This window comes from Jaculus jaculus, chromosome 19 (assembly GCF_020740685.1).
Source record: "Jaculus jaculus isolate mJacJac1 chromosome 19, mJacJac1.mat.Y.cur, whole genome shotgun sequence".
Lineage (NCBI taxonomy): Eukaryota > Metazoa > Chordata > Mammalia > Rodentia > Dipodidae > Jaculus > Jaculus jaculus.
Window position 1 is genome coordinate 60,393,912 of NC_059120.1, and position 21,080 is coordinate 60,414,991.

The 21,080-nt window shown below is 47.9% G+C and overlaps 1 protein-coding gene across 1 annotated transcript in view; it reads right to left on the reverse strand.

The window, feature by feature from the left end:
- The window catches only part of Cd5l (CD5 molecule like), a 36,899-nt gene extending 16,096 nt beyond the window's left edge, over nucleotides 1-20,803 (reverse strand). The window contains exon 1 of the mRNA XM_045138017.1: nucleotides 20,504-20,803. Coding sequence (XP_044993952.1) covers nucleotides 20,504-20,803 — 300 coding nt within the window. The remainder of the gene's footprint in view (nucleotides 1-20,503) is intronic.
- Between the last annotated feature and the right edge of the window lie 277 nt (nucleotides 20,804-21,080).

Sequence of the window (21,080 nt, forward strand, 5' to 3'; positions counted from 1 at the left end):
AATAAAATAGAATAAAGAGAAAAAAGAGTGATCGTTGGGAGAAATAAACATCTTATCCCACCAAACAGTCAGGAGAGTTCCTGCAAACTGGACATTTGGGAACTACTCAGAGGGGAATGTTCCTTCCCTGCTCAGAGGCTCACCCTTCATGAGCACTCCAGTGAAGTGCCTGTTAGTGCCTCCGATCTGTGTGATGTACACAGAAGGTCCACACAGATGTCTACTTCCAAGCCAGTTTGGATGCCTCTACTCCCTAGGTCCCACGCCATTTGTTCCACTAACGTCTCCTGGTGCTACCTGCTATCTTTTTTCCTTTCTTTTCTCTTCTTCTTCTTTTTTTTTATTTTTGAGGGAGAGAAAGGAAGAAGCAGATAGAGAGAGAATGGGTGCACCAGGGCCTCCAGCCACTGCAAGTGAACTCCAGATGCCACCTTGTGCATCTGCTTACATGGGTCCTGGGGAATCAAACCTGTGTCCTTAGACTTGCAGGCAAGCACCTTAACTGCTAAGCCATCTCCCCAGCCCTGTTTTCATTTCTTTTAAAAAATTATTTTTTTTATTTATTTGAGGGGAGAGAGAGAGAGAATGGGTGCACCAGGGCCTCCAGCCTGGACTAGAGTGAGATTCTACTTTGCAAAACCAAATATAAAAAGTAAAATAAAATAGAATAAATCCTCACCTTGTCCTGAACAAAAATAAAATAAAATACTTTAAAATTAAAGAGTACTTATTAAATTTTTAATAATATGAACTTCCATTTCTTATTTATTTATTTATTTTTTGGGGGGGGGTTGCGGTAGGGTCTCACTGTAGCCCAGGCTGACCTAGAATTCACTATATAGTCTCAGGGTGGCCTCAAACTCACGGTGATCCTCCTACCTCTGCTTCCCAAGTGCTGGGATTAAAGGCGTGCGCCACCACCCCCCGCTCTGAACTTCCATTTCTAAGAATTGTTTTTGATTTCATGTTGTTACTCCATGCATAGAAAGTATTTAAAACATAAGGATCTGGAAAGTCTTACATGTGTCCCCCAGCCTTATCCAAATATTGTCCACTAATGACATTGACATTTTCTTTATTTTTATTGTAGTTACTTTATTTATTTGTTAGTTTTTTGAGATGGGGTCTTGCTATATAGTCTTGGGTGGCCTGGAGCTTGCTGTGCAGACAATGCTGGCATTGAAAATGTCATGTCCTTTGGGCCCTGCCTCCTGAGTGCTGGGGTGACAGGCATGTGCTACCACCTTCGACATCTTTCGATTATATTGATCAGCCTAACTGAGTGTATAAATAAAGAATCCTCTTAAATACAATAATGAGAGAAATACTGAATATATAGTATTTTACTCTTTGTCCTTGACAACTCTTTAAAAGATATTTTATTGATTTATATGAGAGAGAGAGAGAATGGGTGCGCCAGAGCCTCTAGTCACTGCAAAGGAACTCCATACACATGCATCACCTTAAGCATCTGGCTTACATAGATATAGGGGAATCAAACCTGGGTCCTTAGGCTTCTTAGGCAAGTGCCTTAACTGCTAAGCCATCTCTCCAGCTGCCTGGCAACTTAAAAAAATAAATTATTTCTTTATTTGAAAGGAGAGAGAGAATAGGAGCTCAGGGCCTCCAGCCACTGCAAACGAACTCAAGACACACGCTCTACTTTGTGCATCTAGCTTTATGTGGGTACTGGGACAGTGAACCCAGGTCGTTGGCTATGCAGACAAATACCTTAGCTGCTGAGCCATCTTTCCAGCCCCCTGACAACTTTTTTAGATTACATTTTTATTTATTTATTTGAGAGAGAGAGAGAGAGAGAGAATAGGTGCGCCAGGGCTCCCAGCCACTGCAAACACACTCCAAACGCATGTGCCCCCTTGTGCATCTGGCTAACATGGATCCTGGGGAATTGAACATGGGTCCTTTGGCTTAGGAGGCAAATGCTTTAACCGCTAAGCCGTCCCTCCAGCATCCCCTGACAACTTTTCACCCAGAGAAATCAGTGTAATTTTTTCCAGATGTTTCCTAAACTAACTGGAGCATAATCTTACATTAGTACATCTGAAATATACCTTTCCTTTTTTCCCCTCTAAAACTTCATGACAGGAACTGAACACACGCAGAGGCACTCCTTTCTGCTGTATTCGCGATGGTGATCTAAGTGGGCCCAAAGCCCTGCCTGACACTCTGACCTTGTGAATACAGAGCATCACCAGGAGCTAAGAAAGCCCAGAGGTGCACCCGCCTCTTTCCAGCCAGAACTACGACCACAGGAAAGCAGTGCCTAACTGAGCCCGCTCGGCTGTGCCCTGTGTTCCTACATGAACGTGTAAAAGTTCCCCAGATAAAATTCACTCACTTCCTTTGTTGTGGTAAGGAATTATTCTGAAGTAAATCCCATGCTCTCCTTACCTGCACAGGTCACAAACTTTTTTTTTTTCAACTCATTTCTTGGCCACGTTTGGTTTCACACTCACCAAGACGAAAGGTCACTGTGTATAGTTTCCATATGCATACATCTTTGTCTGTACTGTGCTTTTCAGTGTGGCATGCTCACAGCCTTTTCTTAATGACACCAGATGTGGCTCTTCATTCTAGCTAAGATCAAGGCTGGGAAAGACGTTACTTCCCAAATCTTAGAAAAGTGCTGGATTTGTAACCAAATCCCTGATGAACATTATCAGCACCAACTGAACATTGCAGGGTCTCCTTATTTCCCAGAATTCCTTTTACCTCCAGGTTGGCCAGCCAGTACACTTGAGGGGTACACTCACAACCACTATAATTCAGGGGTGCACAAAACTCCAGTACACTTCAGGGATGTACTCACACCCAGTACACTTCAGGGGTACTCACATCCAGTACATTTCAGGTGTACTCACCAGTACAATTCAGGGATGCTCACATCCAGTACACTTCAGGGGTGCTCACACCCAGTACACTTCAGGGGTGCTCATACCCAGTACACTTCAGGGGTGCTCACATCTAGGACATTTCAGGGTTTTTTTCACAACTTAGCTTTTCCTCAGTTTTCTTCATTAGACCTACAATGTGTGTCTGTTTTGTAGGGCAGCACACTGCACCTTCAGTCTCCATTGAAGGACATGCTTCACGGCAGGCACTCTACAGAGACACTGGGTTGACAACATCTACCATCTTGTTAACATAATCTGCTTGTCTTACCTCTGCTCTTGTGTCACTGTCAACATGTGACCCCAAAAGGTATAGGGACTACTCCTCACCAGTTCCATAGCGATGGACAGTCGCGTCCTCTAATTCCACCTCGTTCTTCCCATGTCTTTAGATAGCAGCATATCTTCCAGCTCAAGGGATCAGTCCCCAAGGCTGCCCCCATCCCACCGTAGATGCCCATCAGAAGTCACAGGTTGTTCAATTTGTGCTTCTCTTCAAAGCCTATTAGGAAGGCTATAGATGAAAGTTATCAAAGGAGGACTATAGGGTTACAGTGTTGTCTCCAGCCACCTGAACTCTGTCCTTTGAAGGTTGTTTTCCACCAATAATTTTATTTCATTGGCTATTTTCCATTTACAGAGATGAAAAACCAAATGTCAGTGGTGAAGAAACAGGGACACAATTCCAATCTATCATTCTCAACAGCCTGAGGAATCCTTTAATCTTTTAGGGACCTTGACTCGAGGCCAAATCAGAACTTGAGGGACTTTGATTCAGAAAAGAATTTCAGGACTAGGGCTGAAGAGATTGCTCAGTGGATAAAGTGCTTGTCCTTCCAGCCTGAATAACTAAATTCAGAACCCCAGGCCCCATGTAAAAGTCAGATGCTGTGGCGAGCTTCCGTAAACCCAGTATGCTGACAGTGAGATGAGAGATGGAGATGAGAAGTTCTTGGAAGCCTGCAGAGCAGCTAGCTGGGCACACGCAGCAGGAAACATCAAAATAATGAGAAGGGGCTGGAGAGATGGCTTAGCTGTTAAGGTGCTTGCCTGCAAAGCCAAAGGACTGCGGTTCGATTCCCCAGTACCCACGTAAGCCAGATGCACAAGGTGGTGCATGCATCTGGAGTTCGTTTGCAGTGGTTGGAGGACCTGGCGTGCCCACTCTCTCTCTCTCCCTCACTCTGCCTCTTTCCCTCTCTGAAATAAATAAATAAAAATAAAAATAATTAAAAATAATGAGAAGAAGAGAAAAAGAGAGAAGGTGTGGGGGGGAGATCCTCAAACAAGGTTGAGGGCAAGGACAGACAGATGTTATCCCCTGACCCTACACACATGCCATGACACACATGAAACCACACTCGCGCACGTGAACACACACAAAACTAATTTAAGGACTAGCTTGTATGAAGATTAGCGGCAGATCTTATTAAAGACTTTGTAAAGTAGCTTTAAACAACATGGTGAGGAGAAAGGAAAGCACCCAAAAAGGAAACGGCAGGCTTTTGAGTAACATGGTGGGTTGGAAACCTCACCAACAAAGCCCTCGGAAACAACCAGGGGAAGGTAATACACAGCGTGCTTTTTCTGTAAGAGGTGAAACTGAAGCCTGTCTTACTGGGCCAGGCGAGAGCCTTTGGCTTGCTTCCAGCAGCTTCTCCCACTTAACTCTTCTGCAGGACCAGTGGACTCTCCTGGGCAGGGCTCTCCCCACACACTGGCCTTACAGTGGACTCTACTGGGAAGGGCTCTCCCCCACACACCAGCCTTAGAAGATCAGAAGAACCTGAGAGGGAGAGTGAGGAAGCCAGCTGAACTTCTGAAAGCACCTGGCAACATTGTATAACATCAGCGATGGAAACTGGAGGTTGCAAGAAGTCAAGGACTCCTCCTTTGCCTGACTCCCCAAGCTGGTCCAAGTGAGTGTACAAGAAGGAGGAACTGTCTTCACAACTCAGTGCGTGTGAGATGGAAACTCACTCTGGAAGGTCACTGATTTGATCTCCTCTGGGGCAACACGTACCTCAACTAGGTTCCACTGGTTTAAACTGGAGCTGCTCATCACACCTGCCATATCAGAGGTGTTGAAGAAAACACCACAGGGTGAAACAATTCAAAACTGATCCCACCAGCCAGAAATACCAAGAGGCCCTGTGCACCCTTTCATTCATTCATTCTCTTTCTCTCTCTCTTCTTGCAAACAAACAAACAAACAAACAAACAAACAAACAAACAAACAAGTAAATAAAGAGGCTGTGGAACTTAACGGAGAGTTCTCAGAAGAAGAAATACAACTGGTCAATAAATATTTTAAATAGTGTTCACTGGGAAAGGGGAGCTAAAAGGGGTAATGGGAGGGGATTATAATTAAATTATATTATGTTCAGGTATTAAAATTCTCCATTAGGGTTGAGGGATGGCTTAGTGGTTAAGGAGCTTGCCTGCAAAGCCAAAGGACTCAGGGTTGAGTCCCCAGGACACACATTAGCCAGATGCACAAGGTGGTGCATGCATCTGGAGTTCGTTTGCAGCAAATTCTCTCCCTCTCTATCTGCTTCCTACTCTCTCTCAAATAAATAAGTACAAATAAAATATTTAAAAATTAAATTCTCAATTAAAAAGTCCAACATATCTACCCATCAGGGAAATGCAAATTTAAACACCTGTGAAATTCCATTAGAAGAGCTAGCATTATGAAATCAAATGACAAATGTTGGCAAAAGTATGGGAAAAGAGAAACCTTTATTTGCTGTGGTTGAGAGTGTACATTGTGCAGCCATTATGGATATCAGGGGCAAATTTTCTCAAAAAGCTAAAAATACAACTACCATATGACCCAGCTGTACCACTCTTGGACATGGACCCTGAAGACTCTACCCTTTACTATAACTACACACAGCACACCCAGGCTCTCATCACTGCTTTAGTCCCAACACATAGCCGAGATGCCATCAGCTCATGACTGGGTCATCAAAGTATCGTACGTACACAAGGAAATTTTACTCAGGTGCCGATAACAATAATGAAACTATAAAATTCACAGGAAAATAGACAGGCCTGGAAAATATTAATATATTAAGTGAGGTAACCCAGGCTCAGAAAGACAAATACTACACGTTCTCTCTCAGGCTAGCTTCAAGGCTTCCAAGTTGGAGTGAGCGTCTGCAGAGGCCAGAAGCTAGGAAGGGGCTGTGGAGGTACAGGGAGAAGATGTCTGATGGTGAGGCCAGTGGACACGTGCGTTATAAAAGAATGGAAGCTGGGGACAGAGAGGACTGTGGCTGGGAGCAAGGAGGGTAGAGGAGAGGAGGGGGGAGGGGAAGGTCAACTAATGCAAAGGAAGTATAAAAAAGCCATATGGAAACCTGCTACTTTATAAGATGACAAAAAAATGCATAATGTTTAAAGAAAGAGCTTGAAGGGTGGCACCCTGCGTGAATGAGTGATACTTTCAGGAGTTTTTTCAAAACAAAAATTCTGGTGCCAGATGTGGGGAACCTCCTGTGAGTTGTTAGTCACAGAGGCCCTCAAGTCCAGTCCGTTGCCAGGGCTCTTGGTTGCTGACCAGAACTATATGGGAAAACCCCATTGCTGATGAAGTGGTTGCATGGTCATCTGACATAGAGAAATCACGCTGGAACTGAGCCAGAAGCTTCCTTCCTGCCAGCTAGCCTTCACAGCGCTGGAAGGTGCTACACAGGCAGCTGGACGAGAAGCCGTCATTGGCCCTGCCCAGCTGTGGACTCTATGCGCTACCTTACTGACCTGCCAGAAAAGACGTGTCCACTAACGCAATAGTGGCATGACCACTGAGGCAACCAGTGACTTTCTGATCAAACTGGAGACCCACTCCTCAGGAGGGAATTTATGCTTGGTACTATACTCATGTTCAAAAGCTGGGCCCTGTTGTAGTCAGCTTCACATTGCTGGTATGACGTCCAAACCAGACACAGATTATGGGAGGAAGGGATTTATTCCAAGCCTACAGATCCAGGGTAGAAGTTCTATCAATGGCTGGAGAAGCTTCTTCCATACATCCAAGCAGAGAGAAAAACCAAACAGCCTTAAAAACCAAAAGCAGCAAGACAAGCTGGCAGCAAGCAGCAGGGACCCTGCCAGAGCTCAGAATTCTCTGCAGACTTTCTTTTTCAAGAGAAAGTGAGAGAGAGAATTGGTGCACCAGGACCTCAGCCACTGCAATTGAATTACAGATGTTTGTGCCACCTAGTGGGCGGGTGTGACCTTGCGCTTGCCTCACCCTTGTGCATCTGGCTTAGGTGGGCTCTGGAGAGAGATTGAACATGGGTCCTTAGGCTGCTCAGGCAAGCACCTTAACCACTAAGCCATCTCTCCAGCCCTCTGCATACCTTTTGGCTGGAAATCAGATCCACTCCCAGTGACTCCTGTTCCAGCCAGGTAGCTGGAGATCTAAGTTACAAGTTTTATTTGAGTCTATGGAGGATGCACGTTTAAACCACCACACGTTTAAGCCCCATCTTGTGCAGGTGACCACAGTTGCTGAGAGTTCATGAGCGCAATGGCCTTGTCATGACTAGAAGTTAGCTTTCCACAGCACTCCCCCACACTCTGGGTCTTACATTCCTTCTATCCTTTTCTGCACTGTGCCTAAGCCTTCAAAGAGGGGGGGCATAGATGTCCCACTTGGGGCTGAGGATTCAACAGTCACTTATTCCCGGCACTTTGACCAGTTATGAATTTATGCATGAACTGCTGCCCACTGTGAAAAGCAGCTTCTTGGGCCAAGGCTGAGAAGAGCATGAGTCTATGTGTATAAACATAAAAGTTCACAAAGCATTTTCACAACTGGTCACTAAGTTGTGTCTTCCTCTCTAAAGCTGATGACCTCTCCAGCCACGGGCACAGCTCTTCTCTCTCTGTGTATCTCCCTGCCCCTCTCTCTCCCAAATAAATAAATAAATAAATAAATAATATTTTTTAATAAAGAGAGAGAAGAGTAGAAGGAGGATTAGCAGGGGAATGGAAAGGGCTCACTGGAGGTTGGAAGGGAATAGAAGAGGATATGAGTGTGAATATAATCAAAATAAATAATATACATGTATGGAATTATATATGTTTAAAATATATATGTGTGAAGTTGTTTTTATATGTATACATTATCTATACATGTAATATATACTTGTATGGATGTATTTTAAAAAATAACTTCCCTGGCGCACCCATTCTCTCTCTCCCTCTATCTGTCTTTCTCTCTGTGTCGGTCGTTCTCAAATAAATAAATAAAAAATGAACAAAAAAATATTAAAAAAAAATAACTTTTGCTGGGGGTGGTGGGACATGCCTTTAATCCCAGCACTTGGGAGGCAGAAGTAGGAGGATCACTGTGAGTTCAAGGTCACCCTGAGACTACATAGTAAATTCCAAGTTAGCCTGGGATAGAGTGAGACCCTACTTCAAAATACCAAAGAAAAAAAAAGAACTTTCACCCAATAGTTACAAGTGGACAAGAGCATTTCACTCTTCATGTGAAAGGGCACTTATGTGTAGGAGCTCATGGAAGCTCTGTCTTCCAGATAACTGGATATCTATTCCACACCCTTCCATCTTCTCGGGATCTCCTAGGCTGAGAACTGATGCCAGCACTGAATGGGTTTCAGTGAGAGAGGAGGGAAAATCAACTTCAAAATCTCCACTCTCCCTGTCCTCTGGCTCCCAGTTTTAACACTGAATGGTAAAAATAAGCAACAAAATACCAAGTAGAGGAAACTGGGTGTGCAAAGGCAACTGCTGTCTTGGCTTTTCCAAAGGCCACATTAGGTCAGGCTGCCCATATGTCTCTGGTTGGCCATAAATCACCAGTGGCTACTTTTCTTAGATGGCTAAATTACTCTGGATAGACCCGTTCCTCCCCTGGTGCAGAGTGAGAGAGAGAGAATAGGAGAGATGAGGTAGGGGAAGAGGGATGAGGAGGAAGACGAAAAGGGAGAGAGCTGGGCGTGGTGGCGCACGCCTTTAATCCCAGGCAGAGGTAGGAGGATCACCGTGAGCTCGAGGCCACCCTGAGAGTACATAGTGAATTCCAGGTCAGCCTGGGCTAGAGTGAGACCCTACCTCAAAAAACCAGAAAAAGAAAAAAAAAAAAAAGAAGAAAAAGAAAAGGGAGAGAGAGGAAGGAAGCAAGGGAGAAGGGAGGGAGGGAAGGAGAGAGGAAGAAAAGAAAGAAGAAGGAAAAGGAAGAAAACAAGGGGGGCATTTAAAATTAAATTTGTTTCTTATGACTTAAACAAATTCATGCTGAACCCACAGGGAGATGGACAACTTGAAACACTTGGTGAAGCTGCTCTTGAACCTCTGTTGTGCAATGCAGGCGGCAAGAGGCATAGTAAGAGAGAAGTGTGTGACACAATCCTTCACGAGGAGAGAATTATTATTATTTTTTTTTTTGTTTTTTTGATTCAGGGTCTCACTGTAGCCCAGGCTGACCTGGAATTCACTAAGGAGTCTCAGGGTGGCCTTGAACTCACAGCGATGCCCCTACCTCTGCCTCCCGAGTGCTGGGATGAAAGGCGTGCGCCACCGCGCCCAGCTTACGAGGAGAGAATTTGAGAGCTGGTGTGACAGTAGAACGTGCAGGTTGTCTTTGAACACCAAACCCAACGATGGAAATACGGTCTGCAAGTCTAGATTGTAAGGGCTTTTGATTTTTTTTTTTTTCTCTCTCTCTTTTGCCTGTCAGTCTGTTTGTTTTATAATCAGGGTCTCACTGTGTCCTCTGGCTGGTATAGAACTTGTGATCCTCTGACCTCAGCCTCATGAGTGCTGGGTTTTCGAAGCGTGTATGATCAAATTCAGCTTCTAGAAAGTTATGTTGAGGGTTACAGACCAAGTGCTTGCATCCCCCTATGAGTACTTGCATGCCCCAGGAATGCCACAGGGCACCCATACCCTAAGGAGTACTTGAAAACCCCCAAGAGTGTTTTCATCACCCCAGGAGCACTCACACCCCCAGGAGAACTTGAATCCCCCAGGAGCACTCACACCCCCAGGAGAGCTTGAATCCCCCAGGAGTACTCACACCCCCAGGAGAGCTTGAATCCCCCAGGAGCACTCACACCCCCCAGGAGAGCTTGAATCCCCCTGGAGCACTCACACCCCCAGGAGAGCTTGAATCCCCCAGGAGCACTCACACCCCCAGGAGAGCCTGAATCCCCCAGGAGCACTCACACCCCCCAGGAGGGCTTGAATCCCCCAGGAGTACTCACATCACCCAGGAGAACTTGAATCCCCCAGGAGCACTCACACCCCCACGAGAGCTTGAATCCCCCAGAAGCACTCACACCCCCCAGGAGGGCTTGAATCTCCCAGGAGTACTCACGTCCCCCAGGAGAGCTTGAATCCCCCAGGAGCACTCACACCCCCCAGGAGGGCTTGAATCCCCCAGGAGCACTCACACCCCCAGGAGAGCTTGAATCCCCCAGGAGCACTCACACCCCCAGGAGAGCTTGAATCCCCCAGGAGCACTCACACCCCCAGGAGAGCTTGAATCCCCCAGGAGTACTTACACCCCCAGGAGTGCTTGAATCTCCCAGGAGTACTCACACCCCCAGGAGAGCTTGAATCCCCCAGGAGTACTCACACCCCCAGGAGAGCTTGAATCCCCCAGGAGTACTCACACCCCCAAGAGTGCTTGAATCCCCCAGGAGCACTCACACCCCCAGGAGAGCTTGAATCCCCCTGGAGTACTCACACCCCCAGGAGAGCTTGAATCCCCCAGGAGCACTCACACCCCCAAGAGTGCTTGAATCCCCCTGGAGTACTCACACCCCCAGGAGAGCTTGAATCCCCCAGGAGGACTCACACCCCCAGGAGAGCTTGAATCCCCCAGGAGTACTCACACCCCCAGGAGAGCTTGTATCCCCCAGGAGTGCCTGCCTTCACTCAGGTGTTCTTGAATATCCCAGGAGTGCTTGCATCCTCTTAGATGTTTGCATGCCCCAGGAGTACTCACATCCTCCAGGATTGCTTGAATCCCCCAGGAGCACTGACACCCCTAGGAGAGCTTGAATCTCCCAGGAGTACGTGCACCCCCCAGGAATGCTCGAATCCCCCAGGAGTAGTTGCATTTCCCCAGGAGGGAGGTCCCCGGGCGGTGGTTGGGGCACTAGGAGAGCCCCTGTGAATGGCTAGTACCCTATAAAAGAAGCTCTACAGAGCTCCTGGCTCTTCCCACCGTGTGACAGCACCACAGGACTGCCACAGCTATTGAATCTGCCAGTGTCCTCGGCTTTGGCGTCCCAGCCTTGGAATTGTGGGAAATAAGTGGCTGTGTGTAAGCCTCCCAGCTAATGGCAGTTTATTATAGAACCAGAACCAACTGAGATAAGACTCTACAAAATTACTGGGAATAGCTCCCTTACCGACTTACTATTACCTGCTCTGAACTGAGCAATTTCACCAGCACTGTCACATTTAACCCCCAGAGAAACTCTGTAAGGAAGGTAATGTTCCTTCCATTTTGCAAAGCAGCAAACAGGTAACCCTATGCTCAAGCCTGCCAGCTCCTGGTGGCAGGGCTGTGGGACTTTCTCCTTCTACATGGATAACCACTGCAGTCTTGACTTGCCCCCGACAGTGCATTTAAATTGAGAAGATGAAATCACAGTCCAGTAAATGGCAAGTAGAATCAGGATGCAACACTTTGGACTGGAAGAAAGAAAAGCCACAGTCAAGCGAGACACTGCCGGGGACCGGGGAGCAAGCTCGTGGGAGGCATGGGACATTGGCGGTGACATCGCAAAGTAGGAATGAAGGGGCTGGAGAGCTGGCTTAGCAGCTAAGGCACTTCCCTGCAAAGACAATGGCCATGGTTCAATTCCCCAGGACCCATGTAAGCCCAGACGCACAAGGTGGAAAAACCAAAACAAACAAACAGAGCCTTTAGGGCTGGAGAGATGGTTTAGCAGTTAAGATGCTTGCCTGTGAAGCCTAAAGACCCAGGTTTGACTCCATGTGTCTGGACTTCATTTACAGTGGCTGGAGGCCCTGTGTACCCATTCTATCTGCCTCTTCCTCTCTGTCTCTCCCTCCTCTCTTTATCAGATAAATAAATAAACATATATATATATATATATATATTTTTTTTTTTTTAAGTAGAAATGAAACAGAATAGCTTCATCAAAGAGCAGCAGGGCCCACTGAAGGTTTGTGGAAGGATTAAGAAGCCATGGTTCATGGATGGAGAGATTGCTTAGTGGTTAAGGTGCTTGGCTGCAAAGCCTAAGGACCCAGGTTCAAGTCCCCAGGACCCACTTAAAGCCAGGTGCACAAAGTGGCCCATGCATCTGGAGTTCGTTGGCATCAGCTGAAGGCCCTGGGGTGCCTTTCCCTCTCTCTACCCCTCCCCCTCTCTCCTTGCAAATAAAAGAAATGAGAAGAAGTGTGGCTCATTCCGCTGCTTGGAGACCTTGTTGTTAGGTGTATGGAGGGCCGGCTGCAGAGCACTGCCTGGGGAAGAAGGCCGGGCAGGAAGACAGCGCCAGACTCCAGCCCTTCGCAGCGCCCTGCTGCCATGCCCCGCCAGCGCAGCCCTGTCAGGTGCTGTTACTTTTCACCAGCGTGGCACGTGGAAGTCACTGCCTTGGAAGGTCATCACCTGACCCCGTGCCAGGGCAGAATTGAGTTGGGGCAGCGCGCATAAACACTGTGGCCTCCCTTCCACAACCAGGATTCGGGAATCGGCAGTTTCTTGTACAGCTTAGACAGAGTGAAAGCTACGTGGCTGTCAGGCATATGAGGAATCTTGGGAAGAAATGGCCCCTTCCACGAGCTCACACATCTGCTAACTTTCATAGGACCAATAAGGCCACCTTCTTGCCATATTCTGTCCACACATGCCACCACAGAAGTTGACATTTTTTCTGAAGCTGATCAGGGAACAACATGTTTTTCAAATAAGGCTCAGATGAACCAGACATTCTGAAAACTGCAATTACAGGACTCATTGTTCGTTTAGGGCCTCCTGTGACCAACCGATGACCGACTTCTTATTCCAAAACGGAATGCCAGTGTTACCCTTCAATGGTCTTTGAGTTAGGATCCAGGGGTCTGCTATTGTGAAATGCTCCTCCATCCTGGGTCATTGTCAAGAGCTCCTATTGCCACAGACTTGGCAATTCACATCTGGTCAACTGAAGTGACCACAAAATATGGTAATATATATCCTGTGCAAGTAACAACTGAACTTTAACAGAAAATGAAGTGACAAGGAGCTTTCAGACTTGCTGGCAAGTCCCAAGGGGAACATTTTTATGAAATCTGATTATTGAACCTGGAAGGTTCGTAGAGACCAGCTTGATCAAAGTGTCCCTTCTTCTTCAGTAGAAAGACAAAGATGATCTCAATTGGCAGCAAGACAGCCCAGGGACACTGCTGGTAGAGAGACGTACCTTCCAGTGACAGACATTTGGGATCAAGTGGATGTGAGGGTGCCATTGTCACCATGGCTACCATCCTGTCACACCACCAATAACCTTGGGTAGAATCTGATTTCTTTTCAGGTGAAGAAACCATGGGTCAGAGAGGCAAAGGGGTTGGCCCAAGCTCACATCCTCAGGTGGGAAATATGGAACCAGCATGGCTCCTGGGACGTGCATGCGTCTTTCCACCATTTAGACAGTCAGCTGGGTGTGTGCACGTTTCTTCCTGTCTACACAGGGGTTCTCTGCAGGGATGCTTCCATCTCTGTTTCCAGCACACCTTCCCCGGCATCTGGCAGAGTCCCTGGGACCCCGCAGCATGACCAACAAGTACGTGTTGACAGTCTCTGGAGTGCCAGCCTCGTGGAAACAAGAACGGTCACCATCTGTTAGTGAGGACATTTGAGTGTCGGGCAATGCTTGGAGTTCTTTAACTGTATTAATTCATTTAACTTGCAGAATAATCCTCATTGTTAAAGCCATTTTTGTCTTCCGTCAGATGAAGTCAATGCAGCCTCAGAGGATAAGTTGAATTGTCTGGGATCACACAGTAACTGGCTGACTTGAAACTACTACAAGCCAGTGTGTTTGACATCACATCCACTTAATCACCACAAAACATCACCTCCTCATCCATCTCTTAGAAGAGTGTTGACACACAGCAGTCATTATGCATTTATAGAATAAACGGGCCAGCCATGGTGGCGCACACCTTTAAACCCAGCACTCGGCAGGCAGAGGCAGGAGGATCACGGTAAGTTCGAGACCATCAGGAGACTACAGATGAATTCCAGGTCAGTCTGGGCTAGAGTGAGACCCTATCTTGAAAAACAAAACAAACAAACAAAATAGAAGAAATGGCACATCACAAGACAAGAGCCAAGTCCACCACTTTCTTCCAGTTCGAGGGAGAAGGCTGGCTGTACCCCACAGGTGGCTGCTGCTCCTGGGCCTCCTCCAGCGGAGGCAGGGCTAATTAGACTCCGCCATTCCCACTTGAGTTAACACACGCTGTCTGTTAGGAACGGGCGCCCCCTGCTGGCCTCGACAAGCGCCTGCTAGTGTCGTGAGGGAGAGGTGACAAGATGGGGCCACGCAGTCAGGGAGAAGTGGAGCATGGCATGCCGGCCGCAGCCTGGTGAACTGTCCCTTGTCAGCGTTCTCCTATTGTTGCTGCATCCAGAATAATCTTGAGGCCAAACCAGATGGAGAATTGTGGTTGTGAGTGACAGTATCCTTTAGCTCTGTGGCCAGTCGATCCTCTGGTCCCTTACTCAGTCAGGTGTCCCTGTGATCTGCCCTCTCTCCCAGGACCATAGATTGTCTCCTCATAATTGCAAAGGGCCCTTGTTCCCTGGTCTCACTGCTTGTCTCTCCCAATCTGTGGCGGGGCACACCCACCTCCAGGCGATTCCCAGAATGCCACCCTCATCCTGAATGGCCTTGGCCGGGAGGAGCTTCTTCACTGGGCAGCAGTGACCACGGCTTCCTTTCAGTTCAGGTTCCAGATGCGTGCACCTCCTTGTGTATCTGGCTAACGTGGGTCCTGGGGAATCGGGCCTTGAACCAGGGTCCTTAGGCTTCACAGGCAAGTGCTTAACCGCTAAGCCATCTCTCCAGCCCTCAAAAAAATTAGTTTATTTATTTATTTATTTATTTATTTATTTGAAAGTGACAGACAGAGAGAGAAAGAGGCAGATAGAGAGAGAGAGAGAGAGAGACAGAGAGAGAGAATGGGCATGCCAGGGCCTCCAGCCACTGCAAAGGAACTCCAGAAACCGGCCCCAAGGGGGAGGAGGCAGGAGACAAGTAGGGTGAGCACCCGGGAGTCACCTGGCCCTGCTGAGACTCTCAAGACCTGAATAAGTGCCAGGTTTTACTCACAAAATCAACTTTTTTCTCACAGACATTGGTTTAAATGCTAAAATAATAATAATAATAATAATAATAATAATAATAATAAATAAAAACAAAATAAAAAGTCTGTCCAAGATCAAGAAGCAGCATCTCTCAACAGCTATGGTCCAGATACGGCCTGCCTGATCCTTGACCCCAAGCCAGGGAAGGTGAGGGCAGAACGGATTACAAATCCCAGAACAGGTTGAGGGTCCGTGTTCCCAGACACACTAGCCATGCTGATCCTCGGCAGAAAAAGTCAGTGGCTCCATGGTGCAGAAATCAAGAGGTGACCAGGAGGAGACCTAGTGTGTTCCCCCATCTGTGGGCTGATCTCACTTCCTTCTACTCCCCCTGCCTGGAGTGGAGTGGGGAGGGGCCTGTGCCCTCTACTTGTCCTCACAATGCTCCTTCCCTTTGTCCATCCTTGTGGGCATTAGAGGAGGCCGGGGCCTGGACGACGCTCCTTTGTGACTCCGAATTACTGTTAGACATATATAAGTTAACTATTCTTGCTTTGCATACTTCATTTGCACTGTGCTTCCCCTCCCACCTGTGAGTGGAAACACACCTTCTATTCAGAGCTGCTTCTAGTGCAACAATAAGTTCACTGCAGCAGTGTCCATCAAACATGTGGCTGTAGAGCAAAAATGGAGAGCAAAGAAGGATGAACTTACGTCACGTTCAGGAAAGTGAATACAACTAAAGAACAAATCATGTAAAACAAGCCAGACTCAAAACAAATGTGATGCTTTCTCTTATATGAGTAATTTAGATGTGTGTGTGTGTGTGTGTGTGTGTGTGTGTGTGCGTGTGTCTGTGCACACAGTAGACATTAAGGCAGGAGAGTACTTTTAGGGGGAAAGAGGGGGTCTGAAGGGTAATGGAACGAGAGAGGGTGTGGTGGTTTCAACGTATGGCCCCATAGACTCAGGTGATTTTGATTGAGATTGAGCTTGCAACCTGAGTCTCCGGCAGGTGGAGCCCTGCTGGGGAAGAGGTGTATCACTGCGGGTGGATTAAAGGTGTGTTCAGAGCAGTTTGAGCTCTGGCTGTTTGTGTTTGCTAGCTGTTGGGTTGTGTCTCTCTGCTATGAATCTATGGAAGTGAGCCAGCTTTTTCTGCTATATGGAGTTTCACCTGGGTTCTGTAAGCCTGAAATAAACCCTTTCCTCCCATAAGCTCCTTCTACTTGGGTGTTTGTCTCAGCAACAAGAAACTAAATGCAACAGAGAATACTAGGGGAAAAAAAACAAAATACTATTTGTTTTCTCTCATTTGCAGAATGTGGATTATTGCATGTACATGTGTGTGAAAGGGAAGCAGAAAGGGGACTGTTTGAGGATAGGAAGGGACCAGTAAGAAGGGGAGGAGTGACATGAAGGGATGAAATGAACATGACACATTAATGTGAAAGCATGAAAATGTCATGATGAAGCCCACTATTTTGTATTCTAACTGTAGCAGTTATCGTCTCGTTGCTGGGACAAAATACCTGACCAGAAGCAGCCGGTGGGAAGAAAGTTTATTCAGCTCGTGCTCTCCAGGGGAAGCTTTGGCTCAGTCCGCAGAGCACGGCAGGAAGTCTGGAGAGCGAGCTAGCTCCGCCAAGGGGGTCTGGGCTTTAACACCCTAAAGCTGGAGTGTTAAAGCACCTCCCAAATTGCCACCTGCTGGGGATTATGAGGGTTAGTCACAAACACATGAGGCTAACACGGGGGGGGGGGCATTTTACTTTCCAACCACCACCCTAACTGAGATTAAAAAAAAAATTAGGGCTGAGCAGGGCATGGTGGCACACGACTTCAATCCCAGCACTTGGAAGTCAGAGGCAGGAGGATTGCTGTGAGTTTGAGGCCACCCTGACACGACATAGTGAATTCCAGGTCAGCCTGAGCGAGAGCGAGACCCTACCTCAAAAAACAAAACAACAACGAAAATAATTAGGGCTGGAGAGATGGCTTAGCACTGAGGGAGCTTGCCTGTGAAGCATAAGGACCCAGGTACCCAGGTACCCAAGTACCCAAGTAGGTCAGATACACAAGGGTGCATGAGTCTGGAGCTTGTTTGCAGTGGCTAGAGGCCCTGGTGCACCCATTCTCTCTCTGTTTCCCTCCCTCTCTCTCTTTTTCACTCTCTCTTAAATAAATAAATAAATAAAATATTTAAAAATTTAAAAATAGTCTATTTAATAGGAAAAAATAAAAGATTTGTCCTGCTTAGGGTAACGAGGTTTATCCTGCTGCTATAAAACATGGGCACATTCAGATCTCCTCTTTCTTAAAACATCCACTGAGACGCAGAATCTTAATGAGAAAGGAGCATTATGTTTTTGTTTTTTCTGTTGTAAAGTCCTTGTATACAGCATGGGTTATATATACGCTCTCTCTCTCACTCACTCTCCCTCTCTTTATATATATGTATAATTTTATTTTATTTTCAAAGAGAGAGGGAGAGGTAATGAATGGGCACACCAGGGCCTCTAGCTGCTGCAAACAAACTCCAGATGCATGCACTACTCAGTGCATCTGGCTTTATGTGTGCACTGGGGAATCAAACCTGGGTCATTAGGTGTTGCAGGCAAGCGCCTTAACTGTTGAGCCATTCTTCCAACTTAGACATACATGTATTTATTTATTTGGTTTTTGAGGTAGGGTCTTACCCTAGTTCAGGCTGACCTGGAATTCACTCTGTAGTCTCAGGGTGGCCTTGAACTCACAGTGATCCTCCTACCTCTGTCTCCTGAGTGCTGGGATTGAAGGTGTGCGCCACCACATTTGGCCATACATGTATTTTTAATGAGGTATGGAATGACAATGAAATATTCCCCAAATATAGCAGTTTGCTTAGCAAGAGAAGCTAATGGTAGAGCCATATGTGTAGAATAATCCCATTTGCTTAATAAATTGTATCTGTCCATCTGTCTGTCTGTCCTTAAGCTTCAGGTCATGTCCCAAAGCTGGAAATCGTAGGTAATTAAAAAACAAACAACCAACCTCCATTCCTAAGGGAAGTGCTAAGCACACCTTGTTTGATCTATGGAAAGACTTCTGCCCTGTAGGCCTCACTCAGTCCCACCCCGCCCTACAGAGGAGGCTGCAAATTATAGAGATGCTGCTACAAATTACAGGGAAGCCTTTCTACCCATGTGAGGAGGGTCCCAGAATGTCTGCTTTCCCTCCCAGGGAGGAAGGGGCAGGAGAGGGTGTTCCACCAACACAAGCCAAAAGAGAAAAAAAAAAATTCACAAAAGAATAACGCACACAGGCCGGGACACCCATAGGAGAAAACGCTCGCTCCTTATTCCTAAGTGTGCACTCACTAGGCTATGGTAACCCACGGCTCGCCGGGGCGCACCCAGCACAGGATGAATTCTGGGCAGTGGGTGTGGGTGAAGGGGGCCATGCTAGAACCATATGGTAAGATTCCACCCAAGAAGGCTGCCTGCCCCGGGGAAGGGCTACTGGCTGGGCTCTGGCGAGGCACACCCTCAGCGAGCCACCAGGAAAAAGGCCCAAGAGGCCCACTGTCTGTACTGGAGGGTGGCAGCCAGCAGCCTGAGCCAAGGAGTGACAAGGGAACAGTGCGAAAAAGGGACGCGTGCATCGTCCTGTGCTCTCTGAGGAGGAGGTGGGAGGAGAATGAATGATCGGCTTCCCTCTGCAAATTTCTGAACCACAGGTCAGGCCTAAGATTTCAGGGATGAGAGGAGCTTTCAACAGGATTTGAGGCTTAAGTTTTTCAGATGAACTGTACTGAACTATCTTTTCAATGCGTGGAAGTGACCAGAAAGCTATTGAATCTGCGCCAGCCAATCTTAGGGAGTAATTCAGAGGGGCTCAGTATAACAGGATGGGTCGCAGTGACTGTCAGGGACTTTGCCTCACTCTGAGGTGATTTAAGGAAATTGTGAAGCAGGTATGCAGTCTGTGCTTCTGGGGTTTTGTGAGTGCTCTGTGGCTTCCAGAAAAGTTAGTCAGCACGGGAGCTGAGGACACCATGCATGCCCTTTTTATTTCTCTTGGTTTCAGGTACAACCAACTGGGAGCTCACTGTGAGTCGACCACTCGGGCCAGTGGTTTCACCTTGTGACAAATAGTCCATGGAATCATCTTGTTGGTCACTGTTCGGCTGCTGCTGTTACGCCCAGTTCTCGGCACCCTCAGTGACCACCAAGGAGAGCCAAACATGTGTGCAAGGGCAAGGAGCTTTATTTCGGGCTTAAGCTCGGTCTCTTGACTTCACCAACGCAGTGGATCCATGCAAGAGTAGCGGAGAGGGCACGGTTTTCATAGGGATCTGGACATAGAAGAAGGGGATGGGTACATGATTGGTTGATTTAAACAGTAACTGCACTTGTACTCTTCTGGTTGGCTTAGGATTTTGCGGGCAAAGTTGGCAGGCTGGGTCTAGGGGAATTGGACTTATCTATGACTACAGGAATGTATGTTGTCATCAGTTTCCAGTAAGTGTTAAACCCACCCTTACCAGAAAATAAAAACTTAGACCTTGCCAGGAGACAGAAACTTAGGCCTACTGAGGACTCTGAAGCCTTCATGGCGTCCATCTGGTTCCTGAGTCCTTCAGCTGCTACAAGATACCTGACAGAAGCAGCTCGAGGAAGGAAAGTCTACTTTGGCCCAGTTTTAGCCCATTATAGTGGAGAAGGCATGGGCAAGTTCACGGCTGGCAGTGAGGCCTGCGGCGGAGGCTACACACACCCTGCTGGAGCAGGAAGCAGACAGAGGCTCCAGAGGCCTTAGTAAGACCCCTCCCCAGTCGCATTATCACCAGCCAGGCTGACCTTTCAAAGGCTCCATTCCCAAGACAGCACCAGTAGCTGGGGACCAAGTGCTCCAACCATGACCCTTGTGGGGGACATTCCACGCTCACATCACAGGAGCCCGCCCCGGAAGGAAACGCCCTGGAGTTTGGTGACTGGGGCCAGATTGCTCAGGGCCTCGTAGCTTATCTCCATCGCTCTTTTTTGGGTATGACTCCCCTGTCCCATTTGCTCCCAGTGACCGTTCCCCCTGGCTGAGATGCTGAAGGAACCCCTCTCCGGAGGCAGCCCCAGGCGGACTTGAGCCAGTGTGCTGGGCTGGGAAAGGCTTCAAGGACTTGGCCACTTGCTTCTCCAAACTGCTGTCCCATACTTAGGGAGCAAGGAGTGAGGAGCTTCCAGTCACCCCATTTTGCTTCTCCTCCATTTTTTTGAAAGCCAGCAAGCAAACTACTTGCCTCAGAGCCTCCCTGCTCCTCCCGGTTCCGCTCCAGCAGGACGTCTGCAGGCTGGGGTCGGCAGTCGCCTTCAGAGATAGAGCTGTCACCACCTCTGCCCTCCCGCTTGGCAAACCTGCTGCCGCCACGGGTCCTCTTGCCACTCAAGCCGCAGTGACCCTCCAGTGCACCGAAACCCGCATTCATCCATGCTGCCCTTGTCTGTCCCACGCGCTCTTCGGCTCGGTAGGCACGACCCAAGAAGAATAGACGACCCAAGAGGAATAGACCGCGGTAGCTAGGACCTGTCTGGGCCTCCATTTGCCATCTACTGTCCGTGAGCCTTGTGATGCAGGAAGGCAGAACCCTGCTCTGGCCGTGCCTGCGCTGAGTGCCTTGTAGCCAGATAACTCAGGCTCTGGGTGAGGCTGGGGGTGTGGGGTGTGGGGAGACGCAGGGACCAGGCCAGCCGGGGAGAAGCAAGCGGGATCCCCGGGAAACACTTCCTTGAATGCCTCACTCTGGCAGCTGAGCCCTCCTCGTGGGTGCATTCAAGTCCAGCGGCCATCCCCCAGGGTTGGGTCACTCACCTGCGTGC